This window comes from Nomascus leucogenys, chromosome 8 (assembly GCF_006542625.1).
Source record: "Nomascus leucogenys isolate Asia chromosome 8, Asia_NLE_v1, whole genome shotgun sequence".
NCBI classification, from domain to species: Eukaryota; Metazoa; Chordata; class Mammalia; order Primates; family Hylobatidae; genus Nomascus; species Nomascus leucogenys.
In genome coordinates, this window is record NC_044388.1 from 9,672,331 (window position 1) to 9,694,502 (window position 22,172).

The 22,172-nt window shown below is 46.2% G+C and overlaps 1 protein-coding gene across 1 annotated transcript in view; it reads right to left on the bottom strand.

Moving 5' to 3' along the window:
* Positions 1-4,745: 4,745 nt before the first annotated feature.
* The window catches only part of SPSB4 (splA/ryanodine receptor domain and SOCS box containing 4), a 90,768-nt gene continuing 73,341 nt past the window's right edge, over positions 4,746-22,172 (bottom strand). Inside the window, exon 3 of the mRNA XM_003265315.2 lies at positions 4,746-6,210. Coding sequence (XP_003265363.1) covers positions 6,083-6,210 — 128 coding nt within the window. The 3' untranslated portion in view covers positions 4,746-6,082. The remainder of the gene's footprint in view (positions 6,211-22,172) is intronic.

Consider the following 22,172-nt stretch of genomic DNA (forward strand, 5'->3'; position numbering starts at 1 on the left):
TGTTGCCAGCCCAGGGTTCCTCACCCTTAGCTGCTGGTTTCCCTAAACTCTGCCCATGACTCTGTAAATAGTCCCTTTCTTATTGAACTCTCTTCAGTCTACTATTTCAGCGTGCTAGCTGTTTCCTCCTAGAACGTTGACCCATACTGTTATGGACTGACTATTTGTGTCCCTCCAAAATTCATATGTTGAACTCCTAACCCTCAACATAATGGTACTAGGAGGTGGGACCTAATTAGGTTGTGAGAGTGGAGCCTTATGAATAGGATTAGTGCCCTTATAAAAGAGGCCATAGGGAGCTCTCTTGCTCTCTACCATGTGAAGACACAATGAGAAGTCAGCAGTCAGCAACCCGGAAGAGGGCCCTCGCCAGAAACTGACCGTGCTGGCACCCTGATCTTGGACTTCCAGCCTCTAAAACTGTGAGGAATATTTACATTCCTGTTGTTTACAAGGTATGCAGTTTGTGGTACTTTGTCATAGCAACAAGAACTTACTAAGACAAATGCCAAACCTTTATTCCTGAGTGTGACTTGCAAGGCCCCACCCTTCATCAGTGTGTGCCCCCCACCAGCCATCCCATGTAGCTTCTCCTCTGTTGTCTGGGATTCCTCAACATTCCCCACCACACTCTAGGCTCTCTACACTTCAGCACTTGCTTCTGTTGTGCCTTCTCTCCACTGGCCTGCTGCCCATCCTGTCAGCAGGCAGTTGACACCTGTTTGACTATTGGTCTCCCTGAGGTGTAGGGGTGGTCTTGGGCAGCAGGAGTGTTCTTGAGCTTGTACAGAGCTTGGTACAGAGCCATTTGTTGAATCAGGCAAGTGACAGGCAACTCTTTTTTTTTTAAATGCCGTCACTGTGCAGCAAATCATCAACATATTATCTCCCTTGGATGGAAATCCCCAGGCATAGGAACAGTGTTACCGAGGCCCCTGGGGCTGGTTGGAAGAAGGGAAATGACCTACCCTGATCCTCCTCCATGGGCTAACTGGGCTGCACTCACCCAGTACCAGGCCTCCTCCCGGGGAAAGAGCCCTGCTTATTGAAGAGGCAGAGCAGCTGGGGACACTAACACTGCCATCAAGTCAGGCTTGGCTTGTTCATGGCTCATTTTACTCTAAAACCTAGAAGTGTGTGTGTGAAGGGCATAATTTTATAATTATAACTATATAATTTTAAAATATAAATATAAATTATAATTATAATGATAAGCATATAATTTATAATTATAATTTATTATTTATTATTGGCCAAATGTGTTACCTGGCCTTAAGAAAGCAAGGTTTGGAAATGCTAGGAACCAAACCACTCACTATCTCAAATTCTCATAAGCTCAAATTTTTCTATTCAAAATAGTACATTGAAGACCAAGCCATTCTCATCTGCTCTTCACTTCTGACTCTAAGGTTATTCTGATTGCTCAGGACAATGCTGTCTGGGAAGATTGCCCCACAGCATGGGCCTCACAGGGAGCGAGTGGGGCTGCAGTCAATTTGTCAAGAATTGTGCAGCATCAAGGCAGGTGTGGCTGGTCCTTTCTCCCCCATGCTCAGGAGCAACCAGCTCGGCATCACTGGAAAGTGGGAAGAAGGGCTGGGAGGGACTCCCTGCCTTTGGACCTGGCCACACTGGGGACTCCCGCCACTCAGTATCCCGTCGGCTGTGGGAATGCAGGGAGCCTGGGCCAGCATTTTCTGGTCTAGGATGTGCATTCTCACAAACGTCAACCACCTCTTCAGGGAGAAGACTTAATTAAGCACCTTATCCAGTGGTTCTCAGCCCTAGTTGAGCATTAGAACCATCTAGGGAGCTTTAAAAACTGCCATGGCCCGGCCCTACCCCCAGAGGTCCTGATTTAATTGGACTGAAGAAGGGCCTGTACACTGGGACTTTTTACAAAGTTCCTCAAGGGATTCTAATGTGCAGCCAGGCTGTCTAATCATGTCACCCAGCTCATTACAAATAGGCCCTGAGAATTTTTGTCCTTGTCCTCTAGGAGTTCACCATCTAGCCAGGAACACCTGGGTTTCTCTGGTGTCTGAGTAAAGATTCTGGGTGTCTGTGAGCTCCTTGAATATTTGTGGCTGAGGCTGGAGAGACTTCAAAGTCAAGTGCAGAGCTAGCAGACTCTCCCCTCCTGAGCCCTCCCTCTGTCGAGTGTGTGTGTGCGCACACGTGTGTGTGTATGTGTGTGCACGCTTACGTGTGGGTACTTATTACCCACTTATGTGTCTTATACCAATAGTCCAGAGAAGCAAACTCAGAAGCCTTAGCCCAGACGCAGGGAGTGAACGCCCTTGAGGGTGGCGGCAGTGAGAGGCCCAATGCTGTGTTGTGGGAGGGTTGGACGTAGGGAGGGACCACAGAGCAGAGGCCTCTTCTCAAGGGGCTGCCACTACTCAGCTTTGGCCAACCTCACCGTGAAGGAATGTGGGCCTGGCTTTAACACCTCTCCCCATTTTTCAAGGGAAGTCTGAAATCTGGATTTTTCTATTAAATTACTTGATTTTTCTTGTTAGGCTCAATTTTATTAAAACAAACACAGACACACACACACACACACACACACACACACACACACAAAGGATGATAACAAAACAAACTGTAGGCTGGAATGAGATCCAAGCACCCAGAACTATAGGAAAGAGTGGACCAATTTTCTTGTTTTGGGGGTGGTCAAGAGCTCCCAGGATGTCTGCTGGGGAGAGGCCCTTGGTCGTGTGTGTGTCTGTGTGTGGGTGCACTTGCATGCCTGCAGGGAGCACAATTGCACAAGCAAGCCTGGAGGTGTGTGGGGCTCACACACACAGGGACGCTGAGCTGCAGCTTGGGCAGGAGTGGCAGCACAGGAGCTCCCTTTCCTCAGCTCAACTCACTGGGGCTCGGGAGTTCCCACTCCGAGAAGGCTGGGAGAGCCAGAAGTCACCCCATGACCTGGAGATCCACGCCCTTTCAGGTATTTGGCTCCCTCTCATTTCTTCAGTACTCAGCATCTTCCCAGAGGGCCTCCCCCCATCACCCTCAATTACTGGGTCCCTTTTGCTCCCTGGCTCTAGCCCACCCGCTGCTCATCTCCGCCCTCTGACACCATCTGTTTCTTTGCTTGTGTGTCCTGTCTCTCCCTTAGAATGTGAGCTCTGATATGGCAGGGCCAGATTTCCTTATTCATGTTCTCAGAATAGTGCTGAGTGCGTGAAAAATGCCTCATAAATACCTGGGAAAAGATGAGGGAATGAAAGGGCAAGAGATCCGGGAGGCCTCAAGGCCAGGTTCTCGGCTCTGGGAGGATGCTCCCCTCCCCGCTCCTCCTTGCAGTTTCCCATGGTTATCCCAGCTGCAGGGGCACCTCCACCCACCCCTCCATCTTCGCTGAGCCCATGTGTCTGGTCTGGGCTGTGTGGGAAGGAGCAGGCAGAGGCCCTGCCCGTCAAAGGTCCATAGTTCCCTGGGCAGGTGAGACCACAGGGCAGAGGAGCTCAAGTCCCAGTGCTCAGGAGGGTCCTGGGCCCCAGGAGTGGCATCCTCAGGCCAGGACATGAAGAGCTGAATTCTCAGAAGCAGAGATGGGGGGAGTGGTTAAACAGGGCTTCCTCGAGGAAGCCACTCTAAGCCAGATCCTGGAGAGGGTAAAGATGGGGAGGACATTGTTTGGGTGAGGGAAACCATGTAAGTGAGGCTTGGAAGCCGAGATAAGACAGATGCATCCAAGCTGGAAAGCTGGTGCTGAGATGGGGACTCCATGAGCTGAGAGATGAAGAGTCCCCAGTTACTGGCTACCTGGCTCAGCCAGCACAGTGTGCACAGAAGGGACTTCCCCAAGGTCATAGCACATAAACGATGAAGCTGGGACTCAAACCCAGGCTTCCTACACACAAAGCCTCAAAACCTCCATGCCATGGCCACAGGAAGCTGCCTCTGGCAAACAAAATGACTGAAAGCTGCCTGATGCAGAGCCCAGCCCTGAGGTCAGAGCTGGAAACATTACCCCTGGGGGAAGGCGCTGCAAGTCTGGTCTCTTGGTGGTCCTCAGGAAGGTTGTCTGCCCTTAAAATAACAAGTCTGGAGAGTGCCTCTTCCTCCAGGAAGCCTTCCCTTCATATTCTATTCTCATCCATCCCTCTTCATGAGCTCCTTCTCACTTCATTATGCTGTACTACACATCTCTGGGGATGAGATATATGAACCTGGGCACTGGGTCCCTGGAAATTGGCATAGTGCATGCTGTTGGCTGGTACTGCTGAGCGAATGCTATTCCAGTCCTTAACCAGACCCTATCCTGACTCTTAACTCCTGAACTGCTACCAGCTCTGAGCCTGGCCTTACTTCACACTCACCCTTCAGCAATTTGCACTGCTCCTTGGTGACAACATGCACTCGCTACAGTCACATCCAGCCCCAGCTCCAATCCACTTGGAAACTGGTGTTCCATAGGGTTTGCCCTGCCTGACCCTAAGCCCCTTTGCAGGGCTACCCCTTGGCTCTGGCAACAGGCAGCTGAGTTGTTTTTCCACCATTAAGGTCAGCTTTGCATGGACCCAGGACACAGGCACATTCTCTTGTCCAGGGCAGGCCTTTGCAAAATAGATAGGGTTTGGGCTCAAGCAAGGACCACAAGTCAGACGAGACAAGAAATGTCTAAAGAGGGATTCACGTGCCTGGCTTCTATCGGTCTGAGGACGGACCAGGCAGGTTGATGGAAGAAGCTCTCTGGGTCCCTCCCCAAACAACATGTAATACGCAGCTGAAGGACTGAATGACAAACTTTATTAGAAACGCTCCTCATTCATCAAATTCACATTAAGGTGGGGACAGTGGGGCGGGCAGGGAGAGGCAGTGCTGTCTGGGGCTCTGATATCCCACTGCTGTGATGATTTCCAGTTAAAAATGAGTCTGGGCAGAGAGTGTCTGAAACATATAAGAGGTGGTGGCAGCAGTGGCGGCGGAGGCAGCAGCAGCATTCCTGCGAGAGGACCAGGCTCGGAGCAGGTAGAGAATGTGTCTCCCATATCCACCCTTCCAGTCACAAGGCTGCCCCCACAGACCTCAAGCTGATAAATAAAGAGCACATCACACACACATTTGAAACAGGAAACAAACTCGCAGAAGTCTCCTAAAGTGAAAAAATAATTTGCTCAAATAAAGCTTTGCGACAGCCATGCCACACCCTGAATGGATGTTGCCCAGAGACCCTGACACTCCAGGAAGGCCTCCCAACCCAGGACACATCAGACTTGGGTGTCACAATGCCCCCAGTTCCCCCGTTAGCACCTTTGGACTAAGTACTGTCCTCTCCGCATTCCTCTTTTAAAATGCAAATGCTACTTAAAATAATGGTAAGGATACACTCTTCCCTGGGGCAAACCAGTCAGACTCATCTTCCCTGAACAGAGGTGTCTGGGCATCCAGAAAACTGTGAGTCAGTGGCTGGGAAGGGGGGCACGTGGAAAGGGGTAGGTAAACAACGTTCAAAGAGGTAAGCCGGAAGTTGTCTCCACACTGCACTGTCCACTTGCCAGGTCTGCGGTTGGGCCTCCTGGAAACAGTCTCTCAAAGTGGCACAAAGTCCTAAAACGGTGTGACAATCCTGCTGCCCTGGCAAGGGGTGTGGGCCAGGAGGGACACGGCATCAGGCTGCTTTCATCATTCATTATTCAGAGGCAATTTTCTCCCTGCACTGTCTAACTTCTCCCTGGCCCTGTCTGCAATGGGGCACACAATAGAAAGTCTCCTGCCTAAATGTTTTATTCATTCTCTTGAATAAGGAAACAGGTTCTCTGATCAATATGGTGGCTGCTGTGTTCTGGTTGGTGGCAGGATTTCCAGGAGGTGCAGACTCCAGGCTCTCTGTGGCTCCGAAGGAGGACTCTTGGGAGGGCTGCCTCGAGGGCAGTAGATACTGTTGGCAAGAGACCTTTCGTTTCCAAAGCTGGTACCACATTCTGGTCTTTGAAAGAACTGAGTGTCCTGGGGAGCCAGGAGAAGGGTAGATCCTTTCCCCTATGTGCCATGGGACTGTGAATGACAGGCGGGCCGGGCCCTGCGATGTGTGTCTGTGTGTGTGCTGCCCATCAGGCTTGGCTCACTGGTACTGCAGATAGTTTTTGAGAGACTGAGGCAGGGGCAGGGAGCTGATGTCCTGCAGGCGCTGGCGGCCCAGGGCCGAGCGGACGGATCTCCGGCACAGGTCCATCAGTGGCAGGGGCTCGGCTGCAACGAGAGGGAAGCAGTTAGTGTGTGCCCCATGCCATCCTGGCACCTTCTCATCCCAGCCCCCGCTGCACACCGCCTCCTGCCCGCTCCTCTGAGCTGGCCTTCAGGGCCAATGGCTTCTCCTCTGAGAAGATTTCTCTGGTTATGTAAGCTGAAGGCCTAGAGCAGTGTTCATCAGACTGTGGAATGCAACCAGTGAGATTAAAGAGTCACAAAATCAATTAAATGGGTGGTGACCAGCAAGAATTTTTTTTAAAAAAAGAGAAAATGGGAGCAATACCCATAGCAAGGATAAATATTGTTTCATGTCTCTAGTCTCTGATGTAGGTGTTCAGCGTGTCCTTTTTTTTTTAAGCTGGAGTCTTGCTCTGTCGCCCAGGCTGGAGTGCAGTGGCACAATCTGGGCTCACTGCAAGCTCCACCTCTCGGGTTCACACCATTCTCCTGCCTCAGCTTCCCTAGTAGCTGGGACTACAGGTGCCCGCCACCAGCCTGGCTAATTTTTTGTATTTTTAGTAGAGACAGGGTTTCACTGTGTTAGCCAGGATGGTCTCTATCTCCTGACCTCGTGATCGTCCTTCTCGGCCTCCCAAAGTGCTGGGATTACAGGCGTGAGCCACCGCGCCCGGCCTAGTGTGTCTTAATGTGAAAAGGACTTCTCACTGCAGGTCATGATGGAAAATGTTTAAAAGCTGGTGGCCCTGGGTGGATCTGCAGAGGAGTTTCCTCTACAAACAGGTTAGATTCTGAGAGGCTGTCTCAAATGCCTGTGAACCCTGAAACTTCCCCTATAGCTTTCCTTGATGGTCAGCAGCGGGTTGCATTTTCTTCCAGCACCTGGTTCTGGAAAAATTTGTAAGTTAAAATCCATAAATAATGGAACCACTGGACATAGGACCAGTTAAACCAAGTTTAACTAGGTTTATTGCAGACACCCTTATTAAGCTCTTATTCTGATCCAGGCCCTCTGATTAGCCCTGCGGATACAGGGATAACTAAGCTAGCACCAGAGGCAGCTCTGGAAGAGGGTGGGGGCAGGTGGGGGGGTGGTAGAGGCTCATGATCTGGGATTTTAACTAGGTGAATCATTTTAATAGAGTGTAATATATGCAATAATTCCTAAATATACAGGTACAGAAACTGGGAATTTCTTATATAGAAGAGCTGTTTGAAAGCTTCACAGAGAGGACACATAATGGGGTTTTGAAGAGTGAATAGGAGGGTTAAAGGCACATGAGGATGGGGAGGGTATCCTAGGCAGAGAGAACAGGCAAAGGCAAAGGAGGAATAAAACAGGACAGGCTGGAGGTTTGTGGGGAGAGGACAGTGCTGATCAGTTAGCATCAGCTGGAAGGAAGATGATGATGGTGGTCACATGGCATCTGGTATGGTTTGTACAGGCCTGGTTTCCCCAATCCTCCAGGAATATCCTGGAAGCCTGAACCTGCATCTTAATACTTTTTTGGTAATAGAATAAATGATATTTCATAAACATCCTATAATGTACTAAGATACAATAAAACTGTTGAGTGGTAAATACTAACACAAGAGCTGTGATAGGAATAGTACCACAGAGAAAGGCCCTCTACAGATCCACCCAAGGCCTGCAGCTTTCAAACATTTTTTTATCACAACCTGCAGTGAGAAGTACTTTTTACATGGGAATGTAGTCAAGAGTCAAGAATATGTTTTATAGGAATTTTTATTTACCTGAGCTGCAGAGTTAATAAGGGGAGCCATTAAAATTAAAGTGGGGCTCGGGGAGCATGCTTTGGAAGCTGTGCACAAGAGTACATCCAGCTCTGCTTCACTTGAGGCCAGATCCCAAGGCTATCTGCAGGGAGCACTAGTGGCTTCAAACACTCATCTCTGTATCCTCTTTTTTAAAAAATTGTTTATTATTTTTATTGTATAATTTCACTTGTACAAAATCTCCAGAATAGTCAAATATGGAGACAGTATATTGATCCTCATAGAAAATGAGGCTGGACAGGGCAAGCCCAGCCATGCCCTATTTTCCAGGCGCAGAAGGCTGATCGCTCACCTCCCAGTCACCCAATCGCTGTGCCTAGGCCAACATTTGACAACCCTCCCTCAGGATGTCCCCATCTCTCCTCCAACAACACCCTTGTACCCAGTTCTCCCACTCCCTGTCCCCCATCTGGCATCAGGAAAACTGAGATGCTAAAGTTTCAAAATCACTGGCAGACCTTAAGAGATTTTCTTATCACTTTAATGCCCTAGGCACATAACAGGTATTCAACGCCCAAAATGCTTAGCCTTGTCAGCAAACCCAACTCCCTGTGTTTTGCCTGCCCAATTAGGGGCTGAAGAGGACAGAATGCCTTTTATCTTCATCTCTCTGCAGTCACTGAAATCAATCTAGAGCCTAAATTCCAAAGGAAGAAAGAAAAGGAGTTCAGAGTACGTTGCTAGCTCTAAATGTGAAATATAAATCATCTCTCCTAACTTCTGAGGGGAGAGTAAACTGACAATTCCAAAGTGCACAGAGAAAGTCCTTGAGTTCCTGCCCCCACTGTGGAACTTTAAGAGATCGGAGAATGCCCAGCGTTGGCTGCGCCCATTCCCTTGGCTCTTCTTTCTCATCTCTCCTGGCTTTGAGTTTTCTTAGAACTACCAAATGTCAAAGCTTGGAAATAATCACCTAGATAGGAAAGGAAGCACAGAATTTTCCAGCATGGGAGCTATTCTCAGAACTATTTTTTCACTAAAGATAAAACTGAAAAAGAATCATTGTTCATAAAGGTGAATATCCAAATGGCCAATAAACATATGTAAAAGTGCTCAACTTCATGAATCATCAGGAAAGTAGAAATTAATACCATAATATGACTCTGCTACCTACCAACAAGGAAGACTAAAATGATGATTTCCTCTTTTCTGTGATGCCTGGGACTGAAGTCTGGAGTGATGAAGACGTCCCTGATGTCCCTGACACTGAATGTCCCTGACACTGTTAGGAGCTATTAATTTGGTCTTTTCTAAAAATAGGCTTTTCTTCTACTTTTTATTGTCTACTTATATTTAATTTATATATTAACGTAAAAATGAGGACTCATATGTTTGTCTACTTCTAAATTTTTATTCAGTCTGTAACTCTCAGACGTAATTAAGATAACCTAATGAAAAGAAGCAGCAGGCCACTGCAAATTCTGTGAGACAGAAAAAAAACTCTGGTGCTTTCTTGAAAGTGCCACCTCCTGGCTGGAGGCCAACCAACTCAGGACATTACAGCAACTCATGACAGAACAACCTTGCTCCAAGGAAGGAGAAATAGGAGCTAATTCCACTGCCTGCCAAATCCTGGCTAGCAAGTGGGTCCCAAGTCTGTTCATATTACAACCTCACTGCTAGCATAACCAGCATTAGAGAAAGCCAGCACACTAAACATATCTATAACCAAAGACTCTCACAGAGTCTACTTCACTCCCCTGCCACCTCCACCACAGCAGGTGCTGATATCCACAGCTGGGAGACCTGAAGACAGATCCCATCATAGGACTCTTTGCAAACATTTCCCAGCACCAGCCCAGAGCCTGGTAGCCCCACTGCATGGTTAGACCCAGAAGAGCAATAACAATTTTTGCAGTCCAGCTCTCAGGTAGCCCTGTCCCTAGGGGAAGCAGGAGAGTATCACATCAAAGTGAATAAAAATCCACCAACCAAGTATCTGCTGTCTTCAAGAGACTCACCTAGCACATAAGGACTCACATAAACTTAAGGTAAAGTGGGGAAAGAGATATTCCACGCAAATGGAAACCAGAAGCAAGCAGGAGTAGCTATTCTTTTATCAGACAAAACAGGTTTTAAAGCAACAACAGTTTAAAAAGACAAAGAGGGAGCCACGCGTGTTGGCTCAGGCCTGTAATCCCAGCACTTTGGGAGGCCAAGGCGGGCAGATCACAAAGTCAGGAGATCGAGACCATCCTGGTTAACATGGTGAAACCCCATTTCTACTAAAAATACAAAAAATTAGCTGGGCATGGTGGCGGGCGCCTGTAGTCCCAGCTACTCGGGAGGCTGAGGTAGGAGAATGGTGTGAACCTGGGAGGTGGAGCTTGCAATGAGCTGTGATCACACCACTGCACTCCAGCCTGGGTGACAGAGAGAGACTCTGTCTCAAAAAAAAAAAAAAAAAAAAAAAAAAATACAAAGAGGGACATTATAGCGTAATGAAAGGATCAGTCCAAGAGGAAAATATCACAATCCTAAATATATATGTACCTAACACAGGAGCTCCCAAATTTATAAAACAATTATGACTAGACATAAGAAATGAGATAGACAGCTACACAACAATAGTGGGGGACTTCAATGCTGCACTGATAGCACTAGACAGTTCACCAAGACAGAGTCAACAAAGCAACATTGGAGTTCAACTATACCCTAGAACAAATGGACTTAACAGATATTTACAGAACATTCTACCCAACAACTGCAGAATATACATTCTTTTCTTCAGCACATGGAACATTCTCCAAGATAGACCACATGACGGGCCACAAAACAAGTCCCAATAAATTTAAGAAAATCAAAATTATATCAAGTATCCTCTCAGACCACAGTGGAATAAAATTGGAAATTAACTCCTAAAGGAACCCTCAAAACTATACAAATACATGGAAATTAAATAATCTGCTCCTGAATGATCTTTGGGTCAACAATGAAATCAAGATGGAAATGTAAAAATTCTTTGAATTGAATGATAATAGTGACACAACTTATAAAAACCTCTGGGATACAGTCAAAGCAGTGCTAAGAGGAAAGCTCATAGCGTTAAATGCCTACATCAAAAAGCTGAAAGAACATGAATAGACAATCTAAGGTCACACCTCAAGGAACTAGAGAAACAAGAACAAACTAAACTCAAACTCAGCAGAAGAAAATAAATAACAAAGATCACAGTAGAACTAAATGAAATTGAAACAAAAAATACAAAAGATAAATAAAACAAAAAGCCAGTTCTTTGAAAAGATAAACAAAATTGATAGACCATTAATGAGAATAACCAAGAAAAGACAAGAGAAGATTCAAATAAGTTCAATTAGAAACAAAACAGGAGATATTACAACTGATACCACAGAAATACAAAAGTGCATTCAAGGGGATTATCAACACCTTTACACACACAAACTAGAAAATTTAAAGGAGATAGATAAATTTCTTGAAATATTCAACCTTCCTAGATTAAATCAGGAAGAAATAGACATTCCGAACCGACCAGTAACAAGTAGTGAAATTGAAATGGTAATAAAAAAATTTCCACCAAAAAAAAAGTCAAGGACCAGATGGATTCACAGCTGAATTCTATCAGGTATTCAAAGAAGAATTGATACTACTCTTTCTGAAACTATTCCAAAAGATAGAGAAAGAGGGTATCCTCCTTAAATTATTCTATGAAGCCAGTATCACCGTAATACCAAAACCAGGAAAGGACATAACAAAAAACAAAAACTACAGACCAATATCCCTAATGAACATACATGCAAAAATCTTCAACAAAATACTAGCTAGCTGAATTCAACAGCATATGGAAAAAGATAATTAACCATGATCAAGCAGGTTTCATGCCAGGCATGCAGGGATGGTTTAACATATAAAAGTCAATAAATGTGATACATCACATAAACATAATTAAAAACAAAAATCATATAAGCACGTCAATAGATGCAGAAAAAACGTGACAAAATCCAGCATCCCTTTATGATTAAAAGCCTCAGCAAAATTGGCATAGAAGGGACATACCTTAAGGTAATAAAAGCCATCTCTTACAGACCCATGCCAACATTATACTACTGAATGGAGAAATGTTGAAAGCATTCCCCCTGAGAACTAGAACAAGACAAGGATGCCCACTTTCACCACTGCTATTCAACACTGTACTGGAAGTCCTAGCCAGAACAATCAGACAAGAGAAAGAAATAAAGGGCATCTAAATCTGTAAAGAGGAAGTCAAACTGTTGCTATTTGCCGATGATATGACTATATACCTAGAAAACCCTAAAGACTCATCTAAAAAGCTCCTTGATCTGATAAATGAATTCAGTTAAGTTTCAGTATACAAAATCAATGTACACAAATCAGTAGCACTGCTATACACCAACAGTGACCAAGCTGAGAATCAAATCAAGAACTCAATCCCTTTTACAACAGCTGCAAAAAAAAAAAAAAAAAAAAAAAAGAAAGAAAAAAAGAAAAGAAAAGAAAAATACTTAGGAATACACCTAACAAACGAGGTGAAAGATTTCCACAGGGAAAACTACAAAACATTGCTGAAAGAATTCATAGATGACACAAACAAATGGAAACATACCCCATGCTCATGGATGGGTAGAATCAATATTGTGAAGATGACCACACTGTCAAAAGCAGTCTACAAATTCAATGCAATTCCCATCAAAATACCATTATCATTCTTCAAAAAACTAGAGAAAACAATCCTAAAATTCATATGAAACCGAAAAAGAGCTCACATAGCCAAAGCAAGACTAAGCAAAAAGAACAAATCTGGAGGCATCATATTACCCAACTTCAAACTATACTACAAGGCTATAGTTACCAAAACAGCATGGTATTGGTATAAAAATAGGCATGTAGACCAATGGACCAGAATAGAGAACCCAGAGATAAAGCCAAATACTCACAGCCAACCGATCTTTGACAAAGCAAACAAAAACATAAAGTGGGGAAAGGACAACCTATTCAACAAATGGTGCTGGGATTTGACAAGTCACATGTTGAAGAATGAAGCTGGATCCTCATCTCTCATCTTATACAAAAATCACCTCAAGATGGATCAAAAACTTAAATCTAAGACCTGAAACCATAAAAATTCTAGAAGATAACAGGAAAAACTCTTCTAGACATTGGCTTAGGCAAAAAGTTCATGACCAAGAACCTAAAAGCAAATGCAATAAAAACAAAGATAAATAGATGGGACCTAATTAAACTAAAAAGTTTCTGCTCAGCAAAAGAAATAATCAGCAGAGTAAACACAGAGTGGGAGAAAATATTCACAAACTGTGCCTCTGACAAAGGACTAATATCCAGAATCTACAAGGAACTCAGGCAAATTGGCAAGAAAAAAACAAATAATCCATCAAAAAGTAGATAAAAGATATGAATAGAAAATTCTCAAAAGAAGATATACAAATGGCTGACAAACATATGAAAAAATACTCAACATCACTAATTATCAGGGAAATGCAAATTAAAACCACAATGAAATACTCCTGCAAGAATGGCCATAATTTAAGAAATAACAGATGTCAAAAAATAGCAGATGTTTGTGTAGATGTGGTGAAAATGGAACACTTTTACACTGCTGGTGGGAATGTAAACCAGTACAACCATTATGGAAAACAGTGTGGAGATTCCTTAAAGAACTAAAAGTAGAACTACTGTTTGATCTAACAATCTCACTATTAGGTATCTACCCAGAAGAAAATAAGTTATTATGTGAACAAGACACTTGCACATGCATGTTTATAGCAGCACAATTCACAATTGTAAAATTTTGGAAACAGCCTAAATGCCCATCAGTGAATGAGTGAATAAACAAAATGTGATAATATATACATACACACACCTTGGAATACTACTCAGCCATAAAAAGGAATGAAATAATGGCATTCACAGCAACCTGGATAAAGTTGGAGACCATTATTCTAAGAGAAGTAACTCAGGAATGGAAAACCAAACATCTATGTTCTCACTTATAAATGGGAGCTAAGGTATGAGGATGCAAAGTTGTAAGAATGATATAATGAAGCTGGGCACGGTGGCTCACACCTGTAATCCCAGCACTTTGGGGGGCCAAGGCAGGCGGATCACGAGGTCAGGAGTTTGAGACCAGCCTGGCCAATATGGTGAAACCCCATCTCTACTAAAAATACAAAAATTAGCCGGGCATGGTGGCGCTCACCTGTAGTCCCAGCTACTTGGGAAGCTGAGGCAGAGGAATCGCTTGAACCTGGGAGGCGGAGGTTGCAGTGAGCCGAGACTGTGACACTGCACTTCAGCCAGGGCAACAGAGTGAGACTCCATCTCAAAAAAAAAAAAAAAGATATAATGGACTTTAGGGACCTGGGGGAAAGAGTGGGAGGGAGTTGAGGGATAAAAGACTACACATTGAGTAGTGCATCAAAATTTCAGAAATCACCACTAAAGATTTTTTCTATGAAACCAAAAACCACCTGTACCCCCAAAACTATTGAAATTAAGAAAGAAAAAAAAAAGAATGACTAAAATGAAAAAGATAGTATTAAGTGCTCATGAGGATGTAGAGCAACTGGAATGCTCACAACGCTTTTAGTGGGAATGTGAACTGCACAACCACTTTGGAAAACTAGGCACATTGACTAAAACTGCTGAATCTCCTGGGTAAACACCTAACAGAAAAGCATATACATGTTCACCAAAATGTACATTCACAAATGCTCATAGGAGCATCACTTGTAACAGCACCAAACTGAAAGCAACAATTCTACTGTCCATCAACAGTGGAATGTAAAAATAAATTGTGTAACTTCATATAGAACACTAATCAGCCACGAGAATGAAGGAACCACAAATATACATAAAAGCATGGAGGAATCTTTCGACATAATTTTGAGTGAAATAAAGCACATTTTGTGTGACATCTTCTGTATAGAAGCAAAAGCAAGGTGATGAAGTTAGGGCAGAGGTGACCTTAAGGGAGTAGTGATGGGCAGGAGGCATGAGGGATTCCTGAGGGGGCTGGAATTTTCTGCTGCTTGAATTGAGTTCTGGTTCTACTAGTGTGTTGTTTGTAAACATCATCAAGCAGCACTCTTAAGATTTGTGTGCTGTCTACATATATCTTATACTTCAAAAACAAGTTTACATTAAAAAAAAAAATCACTGACAGAAGTACTTGGTGAGACGCAACACAAATGAAGCATTTGCCTGCCTGCCCTAATGGGAAAAATAGGGGGAAGGAGCTAGCTTGGAATCCTAGCTTCTGCTCCCACCACCCACTCAATAGAGGACAAAAATGTGGCTCCACATTTTTATCATCTGTAAAATGGGGATAGCAACACCTCCATCTATGGGCTGTTGTGATGATGGTATGACATAACAGGCCCCTTGCCTTAAAGGTGTTCTCTCTAAAATGTGTCTTATTTCAGGCCATCAGCCCAAGAAGCACCCTTAAAAATAGTCATAATTTACTTATTGTGGTTCTACAAATGCCTCAGTACATCATCCTAATTGACAACAATGTTCTGCTCTTGATGAAGATTTCCTGGAGCCAGGGATGGATGTCTGGTTCTGTGCTAAAAATATGACAAGGTAATCATTTCAAAAGTTCTCCAGTGATCTGAATATTCCTTAATTTTCCATCACTAACCACCTGCACAACCCTAGGTGAGCCATTGGACTTCCCAGGGACTCTGTTTAGCTATCAATAAAATGAGGAAAGTTACTGCATCCACTTATGATGGCCTGTTTCTGTGACGGAAATGGGTGGAGATCTTGGCACAGAGATTGGTGGCCTAAGCTGCTTCCCTGAGCCCTCTGAAGTCTTCTCTGCCTGCAGTGAGAAGATGCCAAGACACAAGTCACTACCCTACCCCAACCCTGTATTTATATTTTGAAAAAAGATCAACATCTTAGGGTCAAGAGGTGAAATTCTCTTGTGGTAATTTTAGACAATGGTCAGCAGATGGGGGAGGGTTTGAGTGACAGCCCTGAAAGCTGGACTCAAATAGACCTGGGCACTGTTTGTTTTCAGGGAATGAAATGAGGAGGAGCCACACACATGTGCAAGTACACACACACTCTGTGGCAGACACTGTACTCATCAGTTATCCACAGACTATGGTTTTGGTGTCTGAAGCCTCAGAATTGCTTTCATGCCCCTAAGACTCCCCTCATGCTGCTCCTTTTGCCTAGAACACCATTCCTTGTACTTCCTGCCAGGAACATGCCTCATCTTTCTGGACTCAAATCAAGTGTCGCCTCTTCCTCAGTGACTTGGCTCCTCTGCCGTCTGGGTCTGCACCTGTTAGGTGTCAATCCACTTAATCATGCAAATTGTCAAGTGTATCATTACCTGTAGTAATGCTACTTCTAAAATATGGCATCCCTGTACCGACTGGCCCTGTCATGGTCAACAGAGACCTCAGCTCCCATCTAGAAGCATTTGGAATTCGGAGAGTTTTCTGTTGACAAGCTTCACTGTTTCCCCAGCAAAAAGGGTTGTGACTACAGCTGGGACACAAGCAGCATCTTCAGATGAACTCTGTGCCAACAAGCGTCATCCACACAGATGGTCCCCACAGCCCAGGTGGGGCCCTCATTTTCCCTGGGATAGGGAGCTATCAAGTTACTTCTTGTGCACAGAGGAGTGTTGCACAGGAAAATAGTCCTAAATAATGCATGGCCTTCCCTAGCAACGCTGCAAAGCAAGGATGTGAGAAACCTCCAAAGGGGACAACCCAGAACAGGGAGTGCTTGAAAAGTTCCATTCAAATGTTCCAGCTGAACTGTGTGGGACTGTTCCAAAGACGAAGGCAGTGTGATCAAGGGGGCAGCCTCGGCCCACACACTGCACCCCTCCTACCCAGTGTCTCTCTGAGATGACAGAAGATTCGCTCATGTGTGCATGCGTGTGCACGAGGGACAGGATAAGAGTGCTGGAAAACAAGAAAGGCCATCAGCAGCCAGACATTATGGTAAATTCCAGGAAGACAGGAAGCAGGTGTGACAGGATGGTGGAGAAATCAAGCAGTGAGACCAGTAGCCTTGTATACCAGGGATGTGCAGGGCTCTCACCAAAAGAGTACCAGAGAAACCCCAAGCTCCAAGGAGCAAACATGGGGTAATCCTTAAAGAACTGTAATCCCAACATCTGGGACAGTTGTGTTCCCATCTGCCCCAGCTGCAGAGCCTGATCCAGTTCTGTTTGAGCAGGGCAGCCTTTGGGAGGGGCTCCTGGAGGTGTCAAGGTCCAATAGAGAAGCTGAATAGAGCATGGGCAAAACCACCACAGCAGAGGTGGGCAGGATTTGTGGGAAAGACACCTCCACTTAGATGAAGAACTCAAGGGTCTGGCCTTCCTGTCAGCTCCCTGACTCAGAACTGACAGGAGAGTGTGTCTGGCAAAATATTTTCACCCAAAGACTCCTCACCCTCCCGGGCTAAGGGGAGCTACACTGTTGCAGAGCAAACAGCAGCTTCCTTTCTGGATGTGTGCAGTGGCTCTGAAAGAAGAGCTTCTGTCCACCTAGTCTGAAAGTTACTCAAGGAGGCATTCCAGCAAAATGAAAAAGGAGCCCTAGAAACAGGATGATACCCACCTCCAGGAAAAGAAGAGAGTGAATATAACCCTGAAGTGAAGGAAGGTAGAATGGAACAATTTAAAGTTCTGTTGGATCCTGATGCTTAGTAGAACCTCTTTCTAGCAGCTGACTTTGCTAAAGAGCCATCCCCACGTGATGCTCTGTCCCCCTTACCTCTGACTCCAGCCCTTAGCTTCCCCACCACTCAAATCTTCCACTGCACCCTTTGGAACTGCCACTCCACATACAGAAAACTGCAACCCCAGCTTCTTCTCTGTGAGCTCCCCTCAACTGCCTTAACTGGACCAAGCATTCTGTCCCGGCACCCCATTGCCCTTCCACCTTCTCTGGGGGCTGCGTGCTCACTCAGGCCTGGAGGCAGGGCAGGGCCCCTCCTGGCTCCTCTGCCATATACAAAGCTCCACACCCACCTTCTGTTTGTGAGAAATCCCCCTTCCTATGTGGTTCACACCACTTGGCTCAGCCCTCTCCCCACTCCTTGATGCTGTCATCCACTGACCGCTGGCCCCGCGTTTGTCAGGGCTTTGGCCTGGCGTCCCACACCCCCTCTCCACCCACACCTGTCACGCCCTGATGACTCCTCCACAGGGATCACTTTCTCATCACTCAGGCTCCTGATTCTTGACTGCCAGATCCCAGGGACTCTCTCCTCCACCCAGCCACTATTACCTGGGCCACCATGAACCTCAGCATCACTCCTAAACACATTCCTGCACCCCAGTCTCTGACCAATGACTTACCACACTCCACCCCCATCCCCACCGACTATAACCATTATTTCCCCTCAGGGAAACCTCCACGGCCACATGGCCGTCTCTTCAGATCTGCTCAACCCACCAGCCTTCTTTTTCTTCTCCTCCCTCCTCATCCAGCTGAACAATTCACTCTTCCCAGGAACCAAGGGTATGGGGTCAGGCGGGCCAATGGGGCAGCTGGTGAGGGGCTGTGGGAGGGGCAGGGCTAGGGACTAGGAAATGAACTGGGAATAAACAGCTTCTGGAATTCGGTTCGGTTCTCAGTTCTTAGACCTCAGTTCCACTGCAGGGCCTAAGAGAAGATTTGTCCTCCTTTCCCTGACCTGCCATGCAGCTGGGCAGCTGGGAGCCCTGAGTGCCTGGCAAGTCTCAGCCACCAGCTGGCAAAGTGGCCTCGCCTTCCTTCTCCAGCCTGTGTCTCCATCAGAGTGGCAAATGGCTTGGCATAATGGCTGAGGCTCCTCTCCACTGGTTTACGTTTGGCAGAACAGAAATCACATTTAATCCTGGCAGTGAAAGGGCCTTGATTGTACCAAATCAAATTAGATTTGATAGAAAAAAAATGCACATGAAAAAGTGAATGGCAAGGCAAGTGATGCCTGTGAGATAAATGTTAGAGGAGCCTTGCAGACCTGGGGAGACGTGGCTTCTGAGCTCTGGATGGAGGCCAGGCAGGTTTCCTCGGGGAGGTGGGGCTGAACCAGGCCCAAGGGCAGGGCTGGCTGTAAGCTGCTGTTATTATCAAAGGCAGGACTGGCTGAACTGAGGCCTCACTCAGCTTTACAGGTGAGGCTCATTTTAGCCATGGGCTCACACTAGCATTGTCAAAGGAACAAGGGGTCTGGAGACCTGAACCCCTCTCTGGCAGCCTTCCTTCCATAGGCATCTGCCTTCCTGGCCAACAGCTCAGCAGCACTCAGCTGCCTGTCCACTGCTGGCTTGCTGCTGCACCCCAGCCCTGTTGAACCACATGGGTGTTCACTATTGACCCCCTCCCAGCTGTGAGGAAGAATGATTGGCTTCAGGCAGGCGCTGGAGACTCAGGTCCTACTGGGGTTTGTGTCCTGGACCACTGTTGGGTCTTCTTGACCTTGAAGCATACACATCTTGGAGAAACCTCTGTGTGTTTGGGTTGGGCAGGGAGTGAAGAGGTAGAAGAAGGTCCCATCCCTTGCCCAGCCTTTGAGAGCCCGGGATGGGGCGTGGGGGGCTGTATTGGAGGGAAATCCTAGCTCAGTCTCCACCCTAATGCAAGGCCCAAGCCAGACTCTTTCACTAGCCTCTTACCATCAAAAGCAGAGCTAGATTCACCACTAATCTATCCATGGAAGGGGTCGGAGTGGGCTCTGTTTTCACAGAGGAATTCGAGTCCTATCCCAGCCAAGGTCCTAGCAAACTCAGCTCATGGACCCGTCTCTGATGGTGCTTGTGCGAATTAAAGGAGGTAACCTACGGAAAGGATTAAAGCATGGCCTGGCACATGCTCAGATGCCATCGATGTTTGCTTTGCTGTTGTTATTTGGTCTCCCTGGGTCTGTGGAAGAAGATTCTCTGGGGTTGATACAATGGGTAGATGGTGTCCTTCGAAAAATATCACTCTTGGGATGTTGGTAGCAAGCCTGGAACCCTGGTTGGAAATTGAAGGAAAGTGGGAGAAAAACAGAGGACTGGACTCGGGTCCAGGAGCCTTGATCTCTGTGGACGTGGACTTGGGGTCAGTTTCCAATCCAACAGGTTGCTCCGTCTTCTCTCCACAGGATTGAGTCTGAGATCTCCTGAGCCCAGGGCCTCAGGGATGAAAGGCTGGCTGTGACTTGGGCTGCTGCAGTGAATGCCACTCCTCAGGCCAAGGAAGGCAGGGAGGTGGAGGCAGAGGTGACTGGGTTCAGAAGACAGGGGTTTGAGCCTCGGTTCCTCCATTAACCCCTTGGGATTCTACATTTTTTCCCTCTCCGAGCTTCTCTTTCCTGTCTGAGGCCACTGAATGAGATTTTCTCTAAGCATCTGGTCAGTTCTGAAATGCTGGGGCTCCCTCTCTTGTGGTGAATCATAGAGCCCCACAGACTTGGGGAGCATTTAGTGGGGTGGCAAGGATGTAACCAGAACCCCCTTCTCAGGCAGGTCTTTCAAACCTGTCTGCGTGGGGCACCCATATGCTTGACTGGCCTTCCCACAAAATCTCCATGAGCCATGGAGGAAAGGCCAGGATCCAATATGATTCCCCTCTGTCTTCATACCTCTTAGAAGAGAGGCCTTGGACAAGGAGAATGATATTTCTATAGTAATATTTATTTAAAACTCCCAAAGGAAATCAAGTCACAAAATCAACTGTTTTGTTTTGTTTTTGGTGTCATTAAAGTTCAAAATGAGCCCAATATACAGGAGCCAAATTGCAACCCTTCCCTGAATATGAGCAGAGGGAGGAGGTGTCTGCAGAGACAACCCTGGGCAGGACACGGCCTCCTTGTTCTCAGAGGAACCACATACATCCCCCTGCACCTTGGGCCCATGCCTGAAATCCCTTCACAGATTATTTCTGCAGGCAGACTGAGGTCTCAAAATGAGACTGACCCCTGGCAGGGGGCACATGTTGACTTCAATTCATACTAATGGACATGCTTGAGAATACCTGTGTCCAGGTATTATGAGGAGGAGGCATGAGAGTCCTGGTCTCCAGGGTTCTGAACCTTCTGATTCTTCCCCTGCCATGATGTGATGAAGGCACAGAGCTGCCCTGACTCTAATATTACCGCAACACCAGCCACTTCCTGTCTGATTGCAGACCCTGCCACCTTGTGCTGGTGAGCGCATGGGTGAAATGGAGAGAAGGAGCTAACCTCATCAGAAAATTCACTTCCAAAGAGGCAGAAAGAAAAATATGGCTCTGCCCAACTGCTTACAACCAAAGTCATACCTGTGAAAGTTAGAGGAATCAGTTCTTCATATGAAAAAAATTATATAAAGGCACATCTCCCCTTCCATTTTTGCATCCCTGGATTCTGATCAAGATGATCGATAATGGTTTTTCTGGAAGTTGAGACATTTTTCTTGTGGGGGGAAATGAAAAATGACACTACATGCCTCAGTTCAACAGGTACTTAACTCCTTATCCAAATTAGGGACGTTGTCACATGCGATCTCTGCCCGATTCTTGTCTGGGACCCTCGTTAGCCTGGCTACCTGATCTGTGGACTGGCAGCACCAGTGTCACCTGGGAGCCTGTTGAAAATGCAGGATCTTGTGCTCCACCCTGACCTACTGCATCAGAAGCAACATTTTAACATGATCTGAGTGATTCTAATACACTGGTCCACATGGCCTGTCCGTGGCCTCATAAACATGTCAACTCTCTGCAGTGAAACCAAGTTCCCTGCCCTTCCTCCTTACTGCTGTACTTCCCTAGTGGGAGCCCTGTCTTTGTAGCTGTGTTAACAGGCTGAGACCTTCAGACACACTCACGATGTCCCTCCTCTGCTCTCCAAGCCCAATCTACCCCCAAGTGCTTTCATGTCCACATCCTAAACATCTCTGTGTTCCATTCTTTCTGTCTTCCTGACTCCATTATGAACGCAGCCTCCCTAGGTCTCCTTGCCCTTCCCTGTCCCCATGAAACACAGCTCACACCTGCTGCTGTGAGCCCTTCTCCACAACCTCATCAGACCCTCCCAGGCAGAGGCCTGTGAGTGGTTCTCGTCATTATGGTGACTAAACCTATGAGTTTTATGAGATGATCCTAGTTTGAAATATTCTGTCCTGCTGCCAGACCTCATTGTCCTAATTTGGAGTTTGGGAAATGTGGTCTCCCTGCCCTCAAACTTCAGGAAATCCGTGACCACCCTGAATCTCTGTAGAACTGCTC